A 23665-nucleotide genomic window follows, 5' to 3' on the forward strand; every position below is an offset into this window, starting at 1 on the left:
GTTACACTTTCGTCGGTACCCAACAAAATAAATTGCTGTCTGATCTGATAGTTACACTATTCCGACTGGGAAAACCGTGTACACACGATTCTGATTTAATTTCGTTCGACAGTGTAGACTCACGCCACCACCACCACCACCACCACCAGCGGCCAACAGTGGGCCAATAAGTTCGGGCTCCGCTCGCCAAAGCGCCGTTGTGTCATTGTGAATTGTCCGGCTCTCCGGCGTGCGTGCGTATTGCTACTCGATTCACCTGCGCACACAAAACCGGACCCGTTTCGAACTCTTGGCCGGTCGTTGGACTATGTTTGGGAAAGTTAATTATGCACTCCATCGTCGTAGTCGTCATCGTCGTCGTCGATGTCGCTGAGCCGCGCGGTTTTCGTTTCGGTTCAAGTCAATCAAGCGGGCGCGCTCGCACCGATGGTTGGCGCAGGCAAAGGGGACACCGACCTTCTGGGGCTCAGTTTTCAACCAACCCCCGACATCGCCATACCTCCATGACCGTGTGGACCGTGTTTGTGAGCGTTTTTTTTCTTCTCGCTCGTTTTCGGTATGCGACTAACGGGGTAGCGAAATATTCACACGTCTTGAACGTTGCGCGTTGGATCGGTTCGGAAAAGTTCGAAAGAAAACGGGGAAGGGAGAAGCAGTGCTGCGTGCGTGGAGTCGTTGGTGGTGGCCTGTGCATAGCAATTCCACCGAGCTGCCCAGTTTCAATGACATCGATTTCTCGATAATTTTGCGATCGGTAGTCCTCGCGGTTGATCGCGTTTGCGCGTTGCGCGTTTGCAATAGCTACAACGCTGCAGCAATGACCTCTGCACGTTTTGTCGATCATACAAACGTCGATCAGAATCAGAAGCGACAAGTGTGCAAAGAAAGATGCTAGTTCCCGGGGCCACGTTGCGTTTGATTTGCACAATCAATTACACCCTCTTTGCATCCACCGGGCAGTGGGTGGACACACCGATCGGTCGGCTAATGTTTGCGGGAAAAATTGTCACCTTCAATGTGTGGGCTCCGGTCGGGTCCGGTCCGAGAAAAGGAAATCGAAAGTGACACAACACGGCTTCCGTTGCCTTCTGCCGTGTCGGAGGATAATTGCACAGCGCGCGAAAAACCGTCCAACGTTGTGGTCCGTCCACGGTGTCAACGAGACGACGAGTGTGAGACGCGTTTTGTCGCGTGTGAGACGCGTTTTCCCTTTCGGTTCAATTACGCCTGCTTGTTGCAGCATTATGTAACGCAAAACAAAATTGTCACGTGACAGTGAGCGAAGCATAATGGAGGTGAAGAGTAAAGACACACAAAAAATGCGCGTTGTTGAGAGTTTCCCCAAAAAAAGGTTTGTTCAAAATGATGCGAACGCGGAGCAAAAGAAGAAAATTACTAACGAGCTGGCATAATGTCCATGGGACACTCCCTGTTTCGGCAATGGATGAAACAGAGGGAACGGGAACGGTTCGCGGTGTTGTACTCCATTCACTTCGCTGCTGTTGACATTGTTGTCCAGCAGCTGGTACAGCTGTGGTTTGCAAATTTAATTTTGTAAATTATTGTTTATTATCTGTACAGATATTTCTGACAGTTCTTCTCGTTGTAGCATTTTGCTAAGAAATGAAATCATTTTTTCACGCATTGTCTTGGTTATTAAAGCCCACTGATCTTCAACCTATACTTAAGCAGTCATTGTTTCGAGCAGTTTGAGCACTCCATTTAAGATGATCGAAATCTTACAAAATGATGGATAAGCCTCACCGTCGAGCGTGAAACATTACGATATGATCGCATTTTTCGTGTCATAAAACGGCCATAAACCCCCCCAAAAAAAGAGCTTTGATTTAAAATTGTCTTCCTGATTCCCATCGAGATCGTTAATCGTTGCAAATGGGTGCCAACTTTAGATCGAAATCCCACAGACAACGATCTGTCGAAAGCTGATTTAGTGTAGAAAAAACAACAACATTAAAATAAACCATACCAAAAGAAACCAATTTCTGCCCGCACAAAACACAATGGAACAGGACCACAGTCTGAGTCTGGGTCTGTGTATTGGCAACTATTATCGCCACACCTACCGGGTGCTCGCGCTTGGGGTTCGTCGCACCCAAAACGATCGACAATGGTGGCAGCGGCAGTGCAGATTTTAAAAAAGATCTGCCGCTTGTGCGTGAGTGTGCTTTGTTTGTTTCTTTTTCTTACTCTTCTTTCCCCAGGATTGGATTGGGTTACCTGGCTTCGAGGGAGCGCTCGCCAGCTCCAGATCGGACGGTATAAATCAAACCGGTATTGGCGGTGCTTCCGGTTCCTGGACGATGCCGTGGGAATGATATTATGGATAATCAGGAATCGAAGTCTGTGTGTTTGCGGTGGTCCCGCCACAAAGTCACCACCGGGAGCGACTAGATTGGGATCGGTTTCCAGTGCTTGGTTTACTAGTAAATAGTTATATTGTGTTCGGTGCAGTAGTAAAACTCGTTTCTAATTTGATTCCACTTTTCCACTTTTGTGTATTGATTTTATGAAAATTTCAATTCTCTGAAAGTCGCCTGTAATTTGATCGTTTATGGCTGGACGATCAATATGAATACGCTCTCTCTGCTAGTCATTTTGAAGCAAAATGGAAAGAAAGTGAGTCGTTTGATGTGTGCAGAAACATTGATACAACCATATGATTTGCGATGGTTTCATGTTTCGTGCGGTTCAATATTCGGACTCGCTTTCCGGATGTGTTCCGAATGGGCAATCAATTTTTTTTTCGCTGGTCGCTTGATGGGTGCAGTTTTCAGTTGGAAATTTTTCATTAAAATCATGGGCGTTACCTTACTTAGTTTTAATTTGGATGTTTGGTGTTTGCTTACCTGAAAGTAGAAAGAAAAAACAGCATTAATAAAGTTGTTCGAATCGAGGAACGAATTAGGCGTAAAATAATAAGCCATATCGTTTCCACAACGCACAAACGAGGTGAATTATTGGCAACCTATTAACTATCAATTTGATCGCCTTGCTGTACGCAAAATCAATAAACAAACCACCCCTCGATGGACCATTGTTCACGGCAAACAGAGCTCTTTCACTCTGCGCGCTGTGGAGCGAAATGCGGAAATCAATGTATCTCTGTTTTCGCAACATCTCCTTCCATCATTCGACCAGCCAGTCGTAGCGTCGGGCTCACCCAGTACCCAGCACAATCTTCATCAAACCTTCCGCGTATTATTCGAGACACGATCGACCCGTTCAACCCGTGAGGTTGCTTGTTAGCGCCGACATTCTTGTCTGTTTGGAAACGGCAAAACGTACGCTCCTTCGAACGACTGCCAAGCCCTGTCGTACTGCATATGTCTCAATTTTGCTTTGAATCGTGCAGAGAGGACTTTATATATGGAAAAAAGAAACATAACGATGGTAGCCCTTTAATTGCAAAATAATTATCACATTAGATCGGGATCAATTGAAGGCGGAGATTGGGAAGCAGGAGACAGGAGTGATAGCAGGAAGGGGCCGTTTGGGGCAGGGCAGATTGTGTGCCCTAATGAACGAGAGCTTGCTTCATAGCTTTGCAGCCAGGATGCAGGTTAAGCCCGTAAAGTGTCTGAAGTTCGTTTAACGAAGCCCATGATTATCTTTCTTCAGCGTTCAAGAGGCTTTGAATGAGCGATAATTATTGCCGGCAACTAGGTTGGTCACTATTCACTACATGAATGTTTCTGCTTCCTGCCGTGTTGGTTGGAATTTCAAGTGTCACTTTTGACGTGGCATAGAGCAAACGAACCGTATACTCCATTTCAGTCGAAATCGCATCCATGTAGAAAATTCCTTTCTTGTCACAACAATCAACCCACCACATTTCTGAGATAGCGTTCAAGCTCCACTGTAAACTATCATCACTCAAGGACAGGTCAACAGGGTCATTTTTGCACCGCGAGACAAGGTTAACAGGGGGGGTTCGGCAAAGCAAAACACAACACACGAACCCCAGAACAGGAAACATAACGCCATAATGCGGCAGTTTTATCGGTCGAAGGAGACCATCAATCCATACTGTACGCCGTAAGCGCCATCGTTGACGAAACGGTCGACAGTGTGCGCGGGCAAAGGTTCGTCGCTTGCTTATCGCAGCTACGCTCGTTGAAGTCGTTCGTTTTTCGGGCCCAGCACAGCGCACGACGAAAGATGATGGTTTTTGGATGAGTGTCGCTTTCTGCATGCCTGTGTGTGTGTGTTTTTGAACGTCTTCCCTTTCCTGATCCACGGTACTACCCTCAGAAAGCTACCCCAAAACCTGTTTTTCCACCTCGACTTTTAGAGGATGAGCAGCTAGCGAACCGGTTGACATTTTCCCGGGGCGCACTTTGCGCTTGTGCGCATCGATTCCGGCTGGCCTGTGTTTTGGATTTAGACGATACGCTGGCGTGTGTGTGTGTGTGTGTGTGTGTGTGCGTGTGTGTGCGTGTGCGCGTGTGTGGGATTTAGGGGGTTTTGCTTCAGGGTGTTTATTTATCAGGACTGCCTTGTGGCGAGTGTTTTATGTTTACAAACATTGGTAAGGTAAATTTGCATGGCATAGCAAATACGGCAGTGGTAGCGTGCTCGTACTGATCGTTGGTTTTGGACAAATTTGCGCAATGTTGTTTTTTGGCATGATAGCGGAAGTATTTCTGAGCAAATCTTAATGAGTTAGGAATGAAGGAGTTTTATTGAGCTGCGATGAAGTAAAACAAAAAGACATTTAAGAAATATTTGCAAGAAAACGCTCATCCATCATGGATGCGCTAGAAAGCTGTGCAATTGTGATCTCTATTTATCACTCGCAATGATTCAAAACTTTCCTTGCAAGTACCCAGTACGTTGCATCAAAGCGTAACAGTTTCTCCTGCTGCTAAAAGGGAATGCATTTCTCCATTCGGCTTCTCTATTTCGGTATGCGAATCGTGTGTGGGAATCACGCTCAATCTTCGCCAACAATCAAATAATCGATCGCACCATCGCTCCCCATCAATCTAGCAGCCACACACACACGCACATAGAAAAAAACTGTAGCAGGAAAAGTTACTGCCCAAATCGCGTTGGCGGTTGATCGCGGTGGGGTTTCGGTTGTGCACGCGCTGCATTCCATAACTATCGCGTGAAATAGTAAAAGTTATATGCCGGGGCGTGAGACGATCGGGGGCCGGAGGTTCGAAATCGAAACCAAATAAAAGCGCAACGCATGGCGTGCGATGAAAACTGGGTTGAATTTTACGCTGCTCGCGCACTGGTAATTTGGATATTGGGTGGGAAAATGGGAGGTTTATTTTGATCGGTAGCGTGGAAAAGTTTGATGACGTGAGATCTGCCGGCGTTAGAAAGTAAAAAAAACAGCTCTCACTGGTGAAATGTAGAAAACTGTTAGCCACTGAGACTGTCATTTCAGACGCAGATGATGAAGAAGATAGTGAATAGCTAACAGTAGCTGCGAAGTGAAGCTTTACTGCATCTGTATAAGAGTTTAGAGGATGTATAAGTGCTGGATCACAATAAGCGAAATTGAACAAATTTACTTATTCAGCATAAACAATGTTGTGCACGATCGCTTTGAACGATAAATCAAATTTATCAGTCAAGTATGGTGTTGCCCGGCTGTAGCAGAAGCACCAGACCAAAAGACCGTCTCACCGTCCTAACCCACTGCTGACGGTAGGAAATTACGCAAAACTCCATGACCGATTTGGAGTCTCACTTGGCTCGCTCATTCAAAAAGCAGCGGCTTGCTGAAGTATAGGTCTCGCTTTTTTTTGCGTTCCATAGAAAATTATGTAATTTTGCAGCTTTGCCTCCGTCACACGTCGACGAACCGAGAGGCCGGACCGTGGCCAAGATGAGCCATCACGCAAGCGGCAAGCAACAGCGACAGCAGCACCAGAGACAAATCGTTTTACCCATTTTCGGTTCGGGTGCGACAATTGTGCCAGACTTGTCGTGGTACGTAAGGAGCCACTACGCATAACACACAACGTTTGCCAACGGCACACCCATAGAAATCCCACTCGTTATGATCGGTGTGATAAGATCTGCAAAATGAGATGAGTTTGTGCGAGAGGAGTGAAAGGGATGTGAAGATTTAATTAGAAATAAAGCTCCTTCCCCAAGCAAAACAAGAGCTCGTCTCCTGCGTGATCAAACGCAACGGGAAGATACCGATCTGGAAGATAGAAGCTGTTGATAGTTGTTTTGAGCGACGACATCTCGGAGGGAGAACTGACAACTTCACATGGCAGTTTTGTATTCAAATCGCCTTATTAACGGCTAAGCTGTCCAATACAGTCAACACATTTACGCACTCTTCCACCCTGCTAACGCTTGTTTTAGGAGCTTTCAATTAACACGCGAGCGTACTGGAGCTCACACTGTCTGCTCTTTCGTCGACACCTTGGATTTTGGCTTCAAATCTCTAAGGCACACCCCCACACCCCCAGCCCGGTTGTGCGATATGCTGAAGCCATTTGCGGTGGGGCGTTTGGTGCCCCGAGGTCAACCATTTATTGTGTCCCAACCAGCCATCTATGCTTGAGAATGGATCATGCTGCTGTCCGAGCTGGCCGGCGGGAGGGGGCGGACGTGGTGTTGAGTACAATAAACAAATGAATTATTACCCTCGAAGTAAAGTCCGAGGGCACGGCGGGAGTTTGTTGGAGCGAAAGCCAAAACGTGCGGAGGACAACGGAACGTGAGCCGGCCTGTTGTGGGGCTATTGTTAAATTAGCGCCCTGGGTTTGAGGTTTGAGCCCCGGCGTGAGCTTCTAATGCGGGCGCGGTTCCTTGGGTGCCAATTTTTTTTTGTGAGGGTAAGGGGTGAAACCATACCCCACTAAAGGGGGGTCAATCTTATTTATGTAGTCAAAGTCCGTATGATCTCAAAACCCAAATTTTGAGCGTCCGAAAGGGTTTTTTGTGTGCTGTGGGTTCGGTTTCGCTTTCGAAAACGAGCCTTTGGGTGTGCGCGGGTGAAGTGGTTGGAGTTTGGCTTCATTTTCACTTTTGGTAGCACCCACCCCAGGTACGTGACCAGCACTGGGCGGCAGGATCCGCTTTAACAAAGCGGTAAGGCGTGATCTTTGAGGAAACAGTAAAAAAAAAATGGACAAAGGCATTTATCGCCTTTGACGCACGTCGATCGCGTTGGTTCTGCTTGAGGAGGCGTATTGTTTTTTGTTAGCTTTTGTAGCATTATAATAGGATATCCTTGTTAGCTGTGAGTAATGTAAATGGAGCAGATTGCTTCCTTGAAATGCGTTTTTTACGTTTTAAGCAACCCTGTCGTATTTTTGGTGTTAAAGAACAGCACTTTAATTGCGCTTAGTGTAACAAAAACACAAATTAAAACACTGTTGCAATTCACTTAAGCTAGTGGGGAGTTAGGTTGGCCAGGGCAGCAACATTCACTCGTTTATTCTTTTCTACACTTATTCCTGCTGTAAGTGCACTCTATTTCAACTGCAGTTCAATTGCAGCATTATGTAATGTTTCTTTCCGAACGGTGATCGTGTTGCTATTGATGGATAAACCCCCAGTAGAGTTGGTTTTAGGAAAGAATGGATTGGTTAAATGTGTGTCATAAGTCAATTTAAATGGTATGGGTGTGTTTTAGCAGATAAAATGAATGTTAATGGATATGAATTTCAATTGCAAAAAATTTCAACTGTCTCGAATCTTGTTAGAAACAATGTAGCACTGAGCAAAGACAAAATAATTTAAACGATGAGTTTGCTTAACTTAAAGAATTGATTAACTCAGTTCTTTTAATTATAAGTTTCTTTTCTACAACAAATGTAGTTCTTGAATTCAACCCTGATGTAAGATTGTGAAACAATCTCGAACAAGTTCGAAATGAAACCGTCCACCACAGACAGACGTAGTCAAATTGATCGTCGTCCAGCTTAAAATCAAATGTCATGCTACGCATTATTGAGCCGTCAAATGGCCAGATGCAGCGTACAGCGCATTCAGGCCCTGGTCGAGCGGTTCGCAATCTTGTATTTCCAAGGTTGAGACAGAAAAACCGGTATCGGAATCGGAAAGCATGACAGAGACCGCACCGGGCATGGGAGAAAACATTCATTAAGCACTTCCGTCCGCCCATTTCCGAAGCATTGCTACGAACCGTGGGCAGGGGAAGGGGGGGGGGGTGATCGTGGGATGAGTTTCTAAAATTTCTTAAACACTCAGCAGCCACGGTGCATCGCATAGCGTCTTTTTTTTGCAGTCCTTGCGTCGATGCACCCGGAATTGGAAAAAGCGTAGCAGATGCAGCGGAACCAACCAGCAGTAAGGTGAGCATTTGAATGGTTTTGAATGTTTCGCGGTGGAAGATCAACGTGAAAGCGGAGAGAAAAGTCAACGCAAACATAGCGAGCAAAAATCAACACCGCAGCGTATGCTGCAAGTGGGTGGAAAAATAAACATTCAATCATGATTAGCTACGGTATGCGGCAGGGAGTGCAATTAAAAAATATGCTTCGCGCGCGCGCGCCTGTCTGTGTGCTGACGGGTAGAATTTCGAGGAAGGGAAGGGAAGCTGAAAACAGAAAAGGGTTTCTACAAACGCTGATGCTGGAGAATAACAAAGGTAGACTGAGAAAACGGAAAAGCCGCAGCACACTAAACGGGGCCGTCGCCCACACGCGGTTCGCGGTTCGTTTTCTCCTTTTCATCTCGACGCATTGCAATCTCTCAATTTGCACAAACACACACCGCAGTACGATCACACGTACAGCTCGTAAATAGATGGGCGAAAAATTTGCAACCACCAACAATTGAAACCCAAACCCACCCAACCCAAGCTGCAGCGATCGCAAGCGAGAGTGAGAGACTGTGCAAGAAAAGGGAGCAAAACGGGTGAAGCGAGGCAAGCGGAACGTGTACAGGCGAAACCGGGCACGATCGTTGGGGTGGTAAATAAAAGTTATGAAAATAAACAGCAAAAGTGGCAACAGCTCGCAGGCCGACAGCACACCGTACGACCAGGTTGCGACCGGTGGCACTGGAAGAGAAAATAAAGCTCGTAAATAAATAAAAAAAACGCCCCGGCCTGTTGTCGTCGTCGCTCACTGGTACGCTGGTCCGCAGAGACTTGAGCGAACGGGCAGGCGACGAGAATCCCGGGCGGGGAGGAAATCTCGAGCCGTTCGGAAGGGAACGGCCGATTTTACTTTCTCTTTCGATTGAATCGACTAAAGCGAGGTTTGGAGCAGAGAGCACACACACACACACACACCGTCGTTATGGCGATAGATCGAAGTTACTGGAGAAGTAGGCAGCGACTACATGCTTAAAGAGTACCAGCCGCAGGGGTTTTCAGCAAGGTTAGATCGTGGAAAAGTCTTTACATTGAATGGATCGGGATGGTGTTTTGGTTTTTCTTTTCAGTTCATTTAAGAGGCCGTTTAAAAACCTGAAAATGTGACCTTTAGTAGAGGATTGCAATTTAATCTACGCATGGCAAAAGAGTAGCATAAATGAGCCTTATCCCTTTCACGCTCAATTTGCGTGGATTTAACTCATTTTCACTCAACAGATGGAAGGTACACCTTGGCACGATCTCACAACCCGTTTCACAGCTGCCGCTGTGATTGAAAACTCCTGTTTTATTATTATTTCTTTTCTCTCCCACAAGGTCACAGGCCGGTCGATTTGAGTGGTTCACTGGCTGTACAGTTTTGCGCACTTTTTTGCTGCTGCTTTTTTATGCTTTTGCCCACCATTAAAACTATCTCTCACGGTGTGGGAAATACAAGAAAAAATGGACCTGAAAACGGCGCAAATGAAATCAGCGGAAGCGATAAATAAAACTGCCGATGATCGTTAGATGGTGCAGTGGTAGAAAGAGATGCAAAAGAGCGCTAATATCACTAAAAGGGACAACTAAAAAAAATAATAAAAAATGGCAAGTGAATGGGAAACGGTGAATGAAAAATGATATCACTTGTAATGGCAGCTGGTAGAAAACACACCTTAAAAACTGTGGGGCAGACAAAAAAAACCTTGTTTAAAAAATAGAAGCATTAGCATTATCTTGGCACACTGGAAACAATCCCATTGCGGCCAGAGATACTACCGTCCCAGCCGTTGGGATCTGCGTGGAAAAGTTCAAACACATTAGCATTCAGCAGCAGCAGCAGCAAAACGGTAATCCGTTTGCGGTTTGCTTTCAGCCACCGAATTGCTATGCTGCCCTCCATTGCATCCGGTTTGGAATTTTGTTTTGTTTTGCTACTGCCTTTTGCGTGAACGCTGTTTGAAAGGTTTAGAGCATCAGGGTCTCAATTAAGGGTAGAAGAGTTTAGTGAAGGGTGGCATTTTTACGACGATTTTTGGTTGATTTTGCGTGACCTCTGGCTGGAGCTGAGGGCTGAGGGCATTTCGTTAGACACAATTCCTCCGCCAATGTGAGCAGAAAGAATCGCCACACAAAGATTAGCTAACAATTGAATGTTTAACGTTTTATCAAGCTTTGCAAACGACCTTTTGTTGCTTTTGAAATGGAACTTAAGGTATGAAAAATAGAAATTTCAACCCAGCAAACAATTAATGGATCGCTCTTCTGACAAGAGAAGTGAATTTTCTTCCCATTTGAGACGCTTTAACGCAGGCACGCAGCGCAACTTCAGCCATCGTTGAAGTTGTCATTCGGTACGAGTTTCCTTGACATTTAGGTTTGGCTTTCCGTTTTGCGTTTTGCACCTGCCGAACGCGCGTTGTTGTGTTGTTTGCGGTGTTTGGACAACAAACGCGTCCAAACCAAACGGTATCAACGATTAGCGCACACGGTTAGTCCCCCTGGTTAGTCAGCCTGCAACTGCAATTGCAAGCTATTTACAGTTGTGCAAAATATTACGTGCAATTATCCGCAATCGATGATGCTTGTGGTCTGTGCGAAAGTGGCATTCGTGTGGCCCATGTGTGGGGTCGGTCTGCCATTAACCTAGCGAAACGGTAAACTTTGCAAATGATTTGAGTCGCTTGTGCTTGTTTGCCTTTGTACGCATGCTATTTTTAACTGTAAAGTACTGTGATCTCGTTTTTCTTATGAAAAAGAACAGCTTTTCAAGAGTGCAACAGACAAAAAAAAAACAACAACGAGCGAACAAACTTGGTAACCTTCACAAGACACCACTCCAACGGCTCTGCACTGTCGGGTTTAATTGGCTAGAGTGAAGCGGAGAGAACAGCAACAATCACCTTCCAATACACCCGTGTGCAGCCGTGTGCAGCTTGCAGAGGACCCCGTACCAGAGCCCGTTGTTTTTTCAAGAGAGGCCAAGAGTTTTCACGAAACGATGCCAGTGACGGTTGACAGACAACGGGCCGTGTCGCGCGTCGTGGCATAACGGGTATCGGTGGCACGGTTTTTTATTGTACCCGTGCTGCCCGATTGTACCCGGCAAAACCCGACCCGACCCAGCAGAACCAGCTTGCAAGACAGTTTCGCGATACCCGAGCGTAGTCTCGGACCATGATGGAGGTGGACGTCGCGACAGAACAAACGAAATCCATAATTACGAAAACGTTCAGTTATTTGTCACGCGTAGCCAATTGGTACCGGTACCGGCGTGTGTGTGTGCGCGTGTGTTTGTGTGTGGCTGTTTGAGGGCCGTGAGATATGGCCCGAGAAGTACCAGGGCGTCACCACACAACTGGGCCCAATACTAGGAAAAGCGTGGAGAAGCGTAGCAACCCTGAGCCGGTCACACTGTGCCGGATGATTGGCAAATGTTGACCGACACGCTCAACGCTGCGGCGTGTTCTTGGTGTGGTTTTATTTGCCTGCCCGTCCAAGTGGCAGCATAAATTTGCATACTTATGTGTATGTGATGAGTTTGTCCGAGTTTTCAATGTCCGAAGACAGACGAAGACGACAAGGTAAGCAGAGTCACAAGCCCGATCAGAAGTTGGATTGATTATCCGATGTATCACGTCATCGTTCTTGCTGTGCTGGAAAGGTCTTTTTTACTTTGAGATGTTTAAGTTTATTCGGTAATTTCAAAACCATTTGTTTACTGTTACATTTCTTCACGTACAATAATTAATAAGGCACACCAAAAATGGTGCTCACACACGATTACGAAGTGTTCAAACCTAGATACCCATTCCATAACCTCCTTCATTAGTTTCCCTTTCCCTGTGTTTTGCAGCTCTTGCATTAATTAATGCTTCACCCATAAACACACACACACGCACACAACTCCGACAAATGGTGTGAAACCGGGTGGTCTGCAAAACATAGGCAACACTCACGAGCCACGGCCAAAAGGAATGGATCTGTGCAAAGCGTCAAGACACACACACGAACGAAAAAAAAAAAAACAGACAGAAACAATTTACAACCGTCCCCAAAACCGGTGTTTGATTATCAGAGGGTTGTGGTTTTTTGTTTGTTGCTGTCGTGGCCGTTTCACATAGTGCGATGTGTGTGAGAGCGTGGTGGCAAGGCGAAACCGTACCCAACACAACACATCGCCCAACGCGCACCAAGCAGAGACCCCGCTGATCGCCCGTGTCTGATGCTGGCTTTCAGTTTCGACGGACAGCTTTTATGCTGTCATCAAGGTTGGAGGGCGAACAGCTTGTTCGGTTTCGATTCTAGCTAAGCTGACGATCTGTCACTTGGATCAAGCGATGGTTAGTGGTAGCTGCCAGAATGCATTGTTTCGCTTGGCTATGTATGATAATTCATCTTTCATTGCGGAGCTGTATGCATGCACTTACCATTTTTTTGTTTGATAATTTGTAATCCTCAGTGGCTAACCAGCACGCACTCTAGACACTCTAGGAACACACACTACACACTATTGCACAGGCTCTTGGGAGGAAAAAAAACGATCGCTGCAAAGTGATAACCATTTCGTTAGTATAACATTTTAAACGTTCCTTACGGAAGGAAATCAAATTTGTAATAAATAAACTATAAAATTAAAACAACGAAAAGTTTACTGTTCTGCACGCTCATTGAAGTCTTTTGATTGTCGCAAACATGGCATTAAGCGTCAAGTTGCGTGTAGAAAGCTTAATTTTTTTTAAATACCAATTATTCATAAACAGATTTTCCGAAATATTCACTACAATGTATTGACAATCCTTTAATTGAATTGAACTTGCATGACACGTCAAAATATAACGACACGAAAAAACTTCTTCACACAGCACGTTTTCCTCACATGCTTCAGTTCAGCAAGTCTTCTGGCTCCATTCAACCGTTAGCGGTAATAGTCAAGGTGGTGTGTTTTTCTCTCCATCTTTGCTCCGTATTGATTCGAACACTTATTAGCAGCATGAAACACTTTACAATCTAATGTGTACGGAAGCAGGAAATATGACCAAGGACTTGCTCGATTTCGGTCGTTGATACTCCAGGCACACTGAGTGGTTGAACTATTTATTTTTTTTTTACTCCACACCACGCCACACCAAACAGTGGCCATTGCTCAAGGCCACGGAACAACATTTGATATGACTCTTGCTGATCGTGTCACTTGTCACTTAGACGATCACTAGCTGGTAGAATGATCGCAGCAATTTTCTTGGCTTAATTTTGTAATATTTAACGTAGTTTATTGATTTACTTTCTGTCACCCCTTAATTCACCACTCAGATTTTAAAAAAGGGTTGGTTAAAAAACCACACGCACGCTCGATAAATAAATACACACAGCACCTCGCACACTCTCTGGTGGAGGAGGACTGGAAGCAAACTGTCCGTACTGACACAAACTATGCGCACTAGGGACTGACTCGCCGTTCGATCTGTCGCAAGCGTCGAAGCCCACACCAGTCGAAGGAAGATCGCCCGGCCAGGGATTGGGGGGAGGGGGTTTCTTTTTTCGCCCGCAAATGGAAAGGCGCCGCCCGAGGTTCGGGTTTCGCGAACCAGCCGAAGCCAGAGCGTTCCAAAGCTAGCGCTATAGCGGGCCACCGGCTTGAAGCGCGTTTCGGTAGCGATGGAAGGGGAAGCCGTACCAGTAAAGACACGGCACGGTTTCTATCCCGCTCGCACTGGAGGGAGCTGGCCGCTGTACCGCTTCGGCCGCTGCACTCTTCGGTGGTTCGGTCTCTTGGGACCGATCAGTTCGCGCCGTTCGATTCGATTTTATGTCGCGGCTGCATTCCACCCTCTTTGCCAGCGATATGCTCCGTCTCGCTCGTGTCGCCAGTCCGTTGTGAGCCGTTTGTTGTTGCACGATTGATCCACTCATTAAGGTAAGCAGTTGCTGCTGCTGCTGTTGCCGCTAGTTCCACAAGAGCACGAACGGCCGTTTCCTAACTCTCGTGCTGGATATGTTGATTTCGTTGCCAACCACACACGCACACACACATCGGCGGTTCGCGAGCGAGTGTATTTTATGCTGCAAATACTACTACCAACATCAGCTAGGAACGTTGCGAACAGCAAACGCTACGTACTAGAGCTACTACCGGTGGTAGGTGGTTGGCCACTACTGCTACCACTACCATCGATGCAGCTCGATCGATAGAATGACGGCTAAAAACTTGCACGTCGCGATGATGACCATCATTGGCGACCGCTGGCTGGTTGTTTCGATGACTGGTTGCAGCAATCGCTTTTCTGCCTGTGTGTTTGTGTCTTTTGTTGGGTGGTAGTACTACCTATAGCCGAGCGGGCGTAGGAACGAACAGCGCAACGTTTCGTTCGCTTGGCCAAGCGTCTTTTGGGCACGCGGCACGGTATGTTAAAACACTATGCAGCACACACACACACACACAGTGGTTGGGGTTGAGGTGCTTTTGCATCAAAATGTTGATCGAGAACGGCAGCTCGAAATGGAAAACTGTCTGTAACTGGAGCGAGAGCGATGCAAAAGCTGAAATGCTGAGTATGGTTGGCGTTGGTGTAATTGAAAGTTGAGTGGAACAGCTTTAGTTGAACGAATAAATGCGTTTTACTTGCTGGCATAGTGGGATGTAGAGAATAAGATGTAACATGTGCAATTGTTATGTGTGGCTTAGTAACAATATTACATGATAAGAACAAACAAATCGGGAAACGATAAGAACAAACAAATAAATAAATTCACTAATTAAAGAGAAGGTAAAACTTAATATTCGAGCAGTCATTCTCTTTCTTTCTCTGTTCTGTTAGAAAGTGTTTCTGATATCAGTTTCATCTTCACCCCTCGTGCCTTGATCATCCTCTAAAATGGGTCAGCACTGCGACACAAAATCGATGGGCATCGGCGATCAGCCTTCGGGCCCCATAAAAATGTTCACCCGATTTCTCCTTGAAACGGTTGGTCGTTAGCTCTTTCTTATGCTTGAAGCACTGCACCGAAGCAGATTTCCACAGCATCCGTGCATTCTCCTCAGCCGCAGACGAGCTAGAGCTAGAAGAAAGAGAAAATGTAGAGCGATTCTATCAGTTTTCCTGTACCACATTGGAACCGGTTGTGCATTGGGACGTGGAGCGTTGCCAATCTATTCGATGCATTTCATGGGGCTGATACTGTAGCTACTTGGTACCGTGTGACCCGTTTCAGTCTTCTCCACCACAGCACACGACCCCGTAGCGGAAGCGTGATGTCAAGATTCTGGCATGATTAATGTAACCGATCCCCGTCGTCCTATGGGGAGGCGGGCCCATCCATTTTTATTGACCACTGCTCTAATGCGATGGCCTAGATTGCGGATTTGCTGTCGCTCTTTTATTAATTAGTTAGTCTCGTGGAAGTGTTGTCCATCGAAAATGTGTTACATTCAAATGCAAACCCCTGCCGGAGGAAACGAGGACCAGTGGAGCATTTGAAGCGGTCCACTCCTCAAGTAAGGGAAGTGTTTATAGGTGTACGAAACGGCAACATAATGCATACCCTTCACCTGACCCCAATATGCCTCGGTGTAAAGTGTCGGCCGGGTGCTGCATTAGGTCGGCAGCACGAACGCGCGCGTGTGTGTTGATACGGTTTAGAGGTTGGAACGTTTTCGTCATCTTCTTATGCTGCACTACTTATGCTGCTGAGTTGTGAGTGTGACTGTGATTGGAAAGGCATCAACTCGGTAGTGGACCATTTGTCAGAAGGCATATTAAAGTGGGAAGGTAAATTGAAATAGTTGTAGAAACTTCCTGAGCATCTTAGCTATTCTCGCCAAAAAGTGTACAAAATACCATTGCATCCTAACAATTGCCAGTAGAAAAACAACTTGAAGGCAATTTATTTTATTTATTTCCACTTCAGTTTCACCCATAGATATGTCCGTAGAAATGCAAACACAATTTCATTTGGATTTTTCACATTTCTTCAATCAACCTTCTCAGCACGCTCCTTTGTGCACCTGCGACTGTGAAAGAAAAAATTCTCCCCCAAACAGACGGCATACCCAAGTGTCTGGTCCATTATGTAAGCGTTTGTTCAAATATAGGTGAACGATTTTTCCACACTCGAAAAGCCGCACGCGCGCGCGCGCTCGCCTTTGCCGCTCGAAAGCAGTAACACTCCCCTCCGTCCCCCGGAGTTTGGCGCTCCGATGTCGACGCACACATTGCATCCACCAGCTGGTGCAAAGTCTGATCTGGTTTGGTGAATATAAGCGAAAAAAGTGGCAGCCCCTTTGGCGGATTGGTTTTCCACCAAACAAACCGTCCACTCGTGGCAAGCTTCTTTCTCGGTGCTTGTTTTGTGGCGATTTAGGCTTGATTTTTCTGGTGGAGACATCTAACGAAGAACGCTAAACGTTGCCAAGTTTCCAGCGATTCCGTTACGTGTGTGTGCGCGCAATTTTGGGGCCATACTTGCGAACGGTTGCAAGATTGAATAGTGCGACGTTACGATTTTGATGTAAGTGGTACTAACCGAGCCATGGGAAAAGGCACGATCGATAGCGATCGAGTGTGGGGAAAGTGGCAGATGATAAAGGTTTGCATTCGTTTTAGGTTTTATTTTTAATTAAATTTGGAGAAAGGGTATTGATTTAGGCTTGTGGTCCTTCGAAACACGATCGTTGTGGTGCCAATACAAGATATTTGGGGATCAACCTGTTACATTGCAAGTCACCATTGCATTAATCGAGACCGAATCGAAATCGCCATGTCACGGGTTACGATTGCACTACATTTCAATCCCCAAAGCTCCATCTCCACCTTTCTCTTGCATCCTTCTGCATGGCGTATGGTTTTCTGTTATCTTGAAACCTTCAATTCCAGTTCCACTGGACTCACGTGCAACCTCGGTGCAACCCGTTCCCTGACCACCAAGAAGAATTCAGGTCAGCATCGAGCTATGGACTCCATGAGTGGAATCCTGCCGATAATTGGGTGACGGAGCGAGGTGCTAGTTTATTTGCTGTGACTTACATTACTTGACAGTCGAGCGCGAGCGTGTATTCCACATAATAACTCCACCCATCGGGATTGCATCGTTGTGACAGCATCATCATCGTCCACTCAATTGTGGCGATGCGTCGTCAGTGCCATGACATAATAGGAACGAGTAACTGGATCATCCATCAAAGCGCATCTGCAACCGGTGGCAAGCAAACGACGAGCAAACGGTGCTTAATTGCCACCGGTATCCCATAAACTGGTTAATCTAACAGTTCCTCTGTTCTGTACAACATCCCTGACGTTGGCACAAACACTCGGAATGGCTCTGGACGCCGTTGTTTGACCGTATGGCAGGATTGCATAACTCGGCCCGAAAGACAGGGACACTAATTTGGACGCGCACTAAGCCAAACGGGGCAAGGCGGAGCCCTGCAGGAAGGTAATACCAATCATTAGCGGGTTAAAGTGGTACGTTTGGAGTACGTTTCTTATAGACCTGGCCGGTGGTCTGGTCTGGTTTCCGGTTAATATATTGAGGGACGGAATGGGGAGAGGGAAAATTGTTTGTCCCGGAGTGTATGTGTGTGAGAGGTGTTTGTTGATTTATTTCGAGCAAACAGAGAGCTTGCGAAGGATGCGAAGTGTGTGATTAAATCATCGTTCGACACATTTCATGCACGAGAGTGGATCATTGGATAATTGGTGCTAAACGGTTTTCTGTAATGATGGTTAACTAGCTTGCAGTAATTGTTTGCTTAAGGTTCAACAGGACGGCATCTTGACTCACAACACCGTAAGAGTAGATTTCTGCATCTCAACACGCGATTCAAGGTCTCGCGATCATCGAACGTCGAACTGACACCCGATCAATTGTCAATTTTTGTACAATCGCGACTCGCACGCCGAGCTTGTGCCCTGCCCGTGCCGGCACGGTTCTTGCCGGCCGCATGGTAACCAAATGAGGAAACGGGCTTGACACGATCCAACGTCCAGCGAGCTGTGACGAGAATCGAAAGTGCAACAAAACGAGGAAGAAAAAAACTTGAATCTAAAGCAGTAAAACACTTAAGCCCAGTCGTGCCCCGACCTGAAACGCACCAAAATCTAACCACTTTTTTATCCCTTCGGTTGTGGGGCGCAATTTTAGTGCTTGTGAGTGAGCGAACGGTTGAGACTTTAAGTATTCCACCGACTAAGGTGCGTTACAGTGCTGGACAAACTAGTCGAGTCGAGCCGAAAGAGCCGAATAATTGCATGACGGACGCGGTTAGTAGCGAAAAGAACGTGGCCACTCCGTTCAACCGAACGGTCCGATTTGCGACGAAACACACCGGATCCCTTCTCTTTCGGCAGCTGGCAGTGGGTTAGGTGGTTTTCATACAGGGCAAGTATGGCAGGGAGTGGTAGTCGGGAGATTAATCACCCGGTGGATACCGTGAAACCGAACTGGCGAACAGTGGCCGGCGGGTTTGAATGGGGGAAGGTTTGGGCGAGTTATACAACAGACAAACTCACACACTTACACAGTAATGTATCGCGTTGATTTAGAACTACTTGGGGATCTAAAGCACTTCAACACTTAATTCATAATCAATTGCCCCACCAGGATGTGTGTTGAGCGGATCGATACTTTGTACTGCAGTATACGGTTTTCTTCTTCCATCGTATTGGTTGGCTCTATGTATGAGTCATGCGATGCAGATGTGTTCTGCACCCGATTCGGTGCGTAATGAAACAGTTTTATTTTGAATGCGACAGAAGCTAAAGAAAGCCCTTTCATTACTTTAGAAAACATATTAACAGTGTTCTTTAACGAAGTCCACTGTACACACTTCTAAAAAGAATCAATTTGAGGTGAGTTATGAATTAGTTCCTGGATTGGTATGTGTTCTAGATCAAATTGAGGTACACTATGAGTTCAGAATCAGATCCAAACCCTGTATTGATTTGAGGTTTGAGGATTTAGAATGTAGGATTAGTTCCAGGCGCGAAATAGAAATGAATTTTTGAGTCGGTTTTTGCGTAAATCTCTTACAGCTAAAGGGTGCTTTGCAATTGTATTGCCTAACTCTAAAATCGTACCAAAGTAACCAGTACTATATCAAATTCTACAAAAAAAAGTTATAATTTTCTTCACTCATCACTATGTTGAGACTGTTTGTTAGGATAGCGCCCTACGACATGTCAAAAACAGCAAAAAATCCGAGAAGATAGAAACCGAATTGATCTGAAAAGGGATAAAAGGAGCGGCTGGTCATTATTCGAGGTTCTTAAACCATATAGTGAGAAAACCGACGATTTTTTGCACACCTAGTCATGAAACTGTGAGCCGGTCTCGTAGTACAGTCGTCAACTCGTACGACTTAACAACATGCCCGTCATGGGTTCAATCCCCAAATAGACCGCGCCGCCATACGTAGGACTGACTATCCTGCTATGGGGGGAATCAATTAGTCACTGGAAGCCAAGCCCACAAGTGGGTACAGGCAGACCTTGACCGACATCGGTTGTTGAGCCAAAGAAGAAGAAGAAGAAGTCATGAAACTGAGATTTATCCACGTAGGCTCTGGAAGAACTACAACTGCATGTTTTCCTTAAAACGAAAATAGTCAACAAATGTGTGTGCGATAGCAATAAATATCAAACTGTTTAGACACTTATTTATTTATTTTTGAGTGATGATTTAATGTGTATTAAAGTGCTTTTGTGGTGATTGTATATGCTTGAACAAAGCTTGAATAAATGCAAGTGTAGTGCAGGCGGGTTGCCCTTCATCGTACTAAGCCCCGAATGGATTGTAGTTTGAGATTGGAAATAAGACTGAAACAGAGCCAAGAGTGAAGCATCGATGAGCATTTTGAGGAACAGATGTTTCGAAAGGAACCGGATTAACGACAGAGGTAAGGGAATGTCCCAGGATACAGACAAAGACATGGATACAACAAAGTACAGTGCTTCCTTGCAAGGTAGAATACGCTGTGTGGATTTTGTAGTAAGTAAACTTATATTAGATTATTAGGTTTAGCTCTTGTTATGGTAAATGTTATGGGAAATTTTATTAATTTTGTTCAAAACTTCACAAAATATCTATGACAAAATAATATTCACATACAATTTGCCTTTACTGTAAAAAATCATCCAAGATAGCCACGACTCTCCCAAAAACAATGTGACACTTGCGACGCAGCTTGTGGCAACAGAAACATTACCAAATTTTGCACAAAATGTATCCCTTTCGGTTATGGCACTGTGGCTGCGTATCATTGTTGTGCAGGCGCGTCCGAAACCGCTTCGGAAAGCTAAGCCAACACCAACGTCACTTTGCGCGCGGGAGGTACCGTATACTAATGATATGATTAGTGTTTTATTTGACTTTTCCTCCACCTGCGCAAAATGCACCATTACGGCGGGAGATGGCGGTGATGCTGCCAGCAAGCCAACCGTAGCCAGACCGTAGTTGACGGCAGTGGGCTGCCCACACGACGACGACGACGACGTCCGCACAAGGAGGAGGGTTACACCGTAACAAAAACCCATCACCGTCAGGCAGCCGAAACGAACCCTTCGCCAGCGGGTGTGTGAGTCCGGCGAGAGAGTAATTATACTATTTGCAAATGGAAAGTCGAGCCCAGCCTTAAAAGAAAGGCATTGGGCGTTATGGCGGGGCAGCGGGTTGTAGTAAGTGGGACGATGGTTTGTGTACGCGAGCGCAAGGAGGAAAATCAAACAATGTGCCACGGGTTTGCGAATGCGTCGTCACAGAGGGAGAGCCTGTGGTTTCGCGTCTTCCGGAGTTTATGTCACCGTCCGGAGGTTTCGAGTAGGGATTTGGAATAATTTGTTTGAAATAAATCAAACAATTGCGTGAGTGGGTCGTAATGAATGAGGAATAATTTTAGCATTAGTTTATTTTTGTTCATTTTTGTGAAAATCGCGCTAATGAGGAAGGTTAAATGGAACGTTACACAAACGTTCGATCTTGAAAATTCGTTCCAAAGAGTTGCTTTTGGTTGGTAATTTTAGACTTGTTGCTAATCAACAGCTGTTTCTTTGTCGTTTTCTACAACGTGTGCCATTTCGGGCTAACGAGCCACAATCTCGGCGGCACGGATTGAGTAATCATACTGGAAAAAAAACTCCAGAAAAATGAAACCATGTTACTCGAGCAGCCATTCCAGTCCCTGCTTCCCTCGTTCGTTCATTTTCGGAGGGGAACAGGATCACCCAGACTGGACATTTCGTTATACTGCACTTTGTGGTGGCTTTTTGTGTGTGCCTCAAATTACATGCACAGGCTGTCGGATCGCTCCATTCCAATGATGTGATATTTAGCTCACATGTATGAGTGTGTTTGCACATGTGTGTGTGGCTTCATACCGTTGTCCTATGATGGCTGTCCTTGAGACTTTCCCCGTTACTGCGGCCGGTCCTGCCGAGATGTTCTAGTTTTTTGTTGCCCTACCGCCTCCCACTTAACTGTTTCGCTTTTATCAGCCACCCGTTTGTACGTTTTTTGTTGTTGTTGTGCTGTGTTTTGTTTTTCTTATAAAGCTTCGGTGGCTCCACGAAAAGCTGCAACGTTCCGGGGGGGAGAGAATGAACAGTGGTTAGCGCGCTCGGCCGGTAAGGTTGCGCGAGTTTATTGGCACACTTTTAATCGAGACGGTTTTCGGTTCGCAACTGGCCGCGATTGTGCCAGCAGAACCTGTTCGATGCATGATGGGTGTCCGATCGGAGCCTATTGACCGGGGGACCGGTACAACCATGTGAAAGGTTAGTAGTGCGGCACGGTTTCGGGACACCGTGCAGTAGTAGTGCACCGGTTAGCTAGTGGCTGATTATGTCACCGCACTTGCGGTTGGCAAGCGGGAGCATGTGTTGGAACAAGTGGCATTGATTTGGCGTGCATGTAAAATGACAAATGAGCTTCGGGGCACAAAAATTAATTTTGTTTATTTTTTCATAGCGAACAGGTCATAAAATAACTGAACTGATGAACTGTTTTGTGCATAGTTTGTATTTTGCAGTTGAATTTGACATTTGGTTTAACATCAATATTCTTATATATTAAAATAATAATTAATTATTTAATTTATTCAATTACTTACTACTTACTGCTTACACTTCACATAAACCTTAAATTCTGTTCCCGAGATACGCGGTTCTTGACTGACGCGGATTCGGAGATACGCGGTTTTCTAAATTTGACAGATCAAATGTCAAATCAGTACAATTTGCTTAAATAATTGTCTAATGCTGTATCAATTGCATTTTTGTTATAAACAAACTAATTGAAAATTAAATTAAAATTTATTAAAAGTCAGCCACATCAAATAAGCGATCAAGTGTATACAAGTACTTAACAAAATATCCGTATATCTGAGGAACAGACTGTATTTCCTGTTGGTTTAAGGAATGTAGGAATAAGAGCACCCACGTTCAAACATAATGATAATCAAACATAATGTATTGCTAAATAAAGCAAAATTAAATAAAAACCTTTAGAAACACAGAGATGGTGATTTACATAAAATAAAACTGAACTTATGTAAACACCTAAACGAGAAATAAGCCTGTATGTTGTATGCAAGCAGTGGCTAGAAGTTGTACACAGGCCGTGAGCAGCTGCAAGCAAGCTTTTGCATTAAAGCTGCTCGAATGACCAATGAACTGGTCGATTTCAATAAGACAAAGCAAATGTGTTTCGATTTTATATTTGCTCGTCCTCAGCGAATGGTTCATATTTATTTCAGATTTATCCACCAATAATGTTAAAAAACACACACACACTATACTGCCATAAGCGATAGTTAGCCACATAAACTACAAATCACAATGTGATTTAATTGTTGCGCGGTTTGTCCTGGCTTTTAGTTGATATTATCTGTATTGAGACATACTCAACAATCAAAACAGTAAAGCTAATCATCCAACCAACCGCTAGCAACTGCCACACAGGTATCAGATACTGAAAGGTGAACAGAACCTCCGATAGTGAAGGAGTCGGTGCCTTTATGTTTGATCCCATGACGAAATACGCCCTTTGCCTACCGCGTTCCCATAATCCTGCATCGTTGAACTCCGCAAAGTAACGCTTGAATACTTCCGTAAACGGAGAGTTGCCAGGAAGCTGAAACCTGTGGATATGTGGGATCAACTTTTCTTTTACCACAAATTTGGGAAACTGTGGGTCGTAGAAATATTTCGAGGTAAGCTCTAAAGCATCACCACAATTTTGAACTGAGCAAACATGACGATTGTATAGAACTCCATGTTCAGCTGACATTTGCTCCGCTTCTTCTGGACTCAGTATCTTTGGTCCTAATATGTCTTCATACAGCTTGCTGCGTTG

General features: G+C 45.4%; 1 protein-coding gene across 4 annotated transcripts in view; it reads right to left on the bottom strand.

Moving 5' to 3' along the window:
• The window catches only part of LOC1270181 (probable chitinase 10), a 32235-nt gene extending 18457 nt beyond the window's left edge, over nucleotides 1-13778 (bottom strand). The window contains exons 1-2 of one of the 4 annotated variants that reach the window (XM_061644474.1): nucleotides 13670-13778; nucleotides 12751-12867 (exon numbers count right to left, since the gene is read on the bottom strand). In XM_061644474.1, coding sequence (XP_061500458.1) covers nucleotides 12751-12753 — 3 coding nt within the window. In that variant the 5' untranslated portion in view covers nucleotides 12754-12867; nucleotides 13670-13778. Of the gene's footprint in view, nucleotides 1-12750; nucleotides 12868-13604 lie in introns of all 4 variants that reach the window. The other 3 variants (XM_061644471.1, XM_061644473.1, XM_061644475.1) reach the window with 3 other exon arrangements.
• Between the last annotated feature and the right edge of the window lie 9887 nt (nucleotides 13779-23665).

This window comes from Anopheles gambiae, chromosome 2, assembly GCF_943734735.2.
Source record: "Anopheles gambiae chromosome 2, idAnoGambNW_F1_1, whole genome shotgun sequence".
In the NCBI taxonomy this organism is placed as follows: domain Eukaryota; kingdom Metazoa; phylum Arthropoda; class Insecta; order Diptera; family Culicidae; genus Anopheles; species Anopheles gambiae.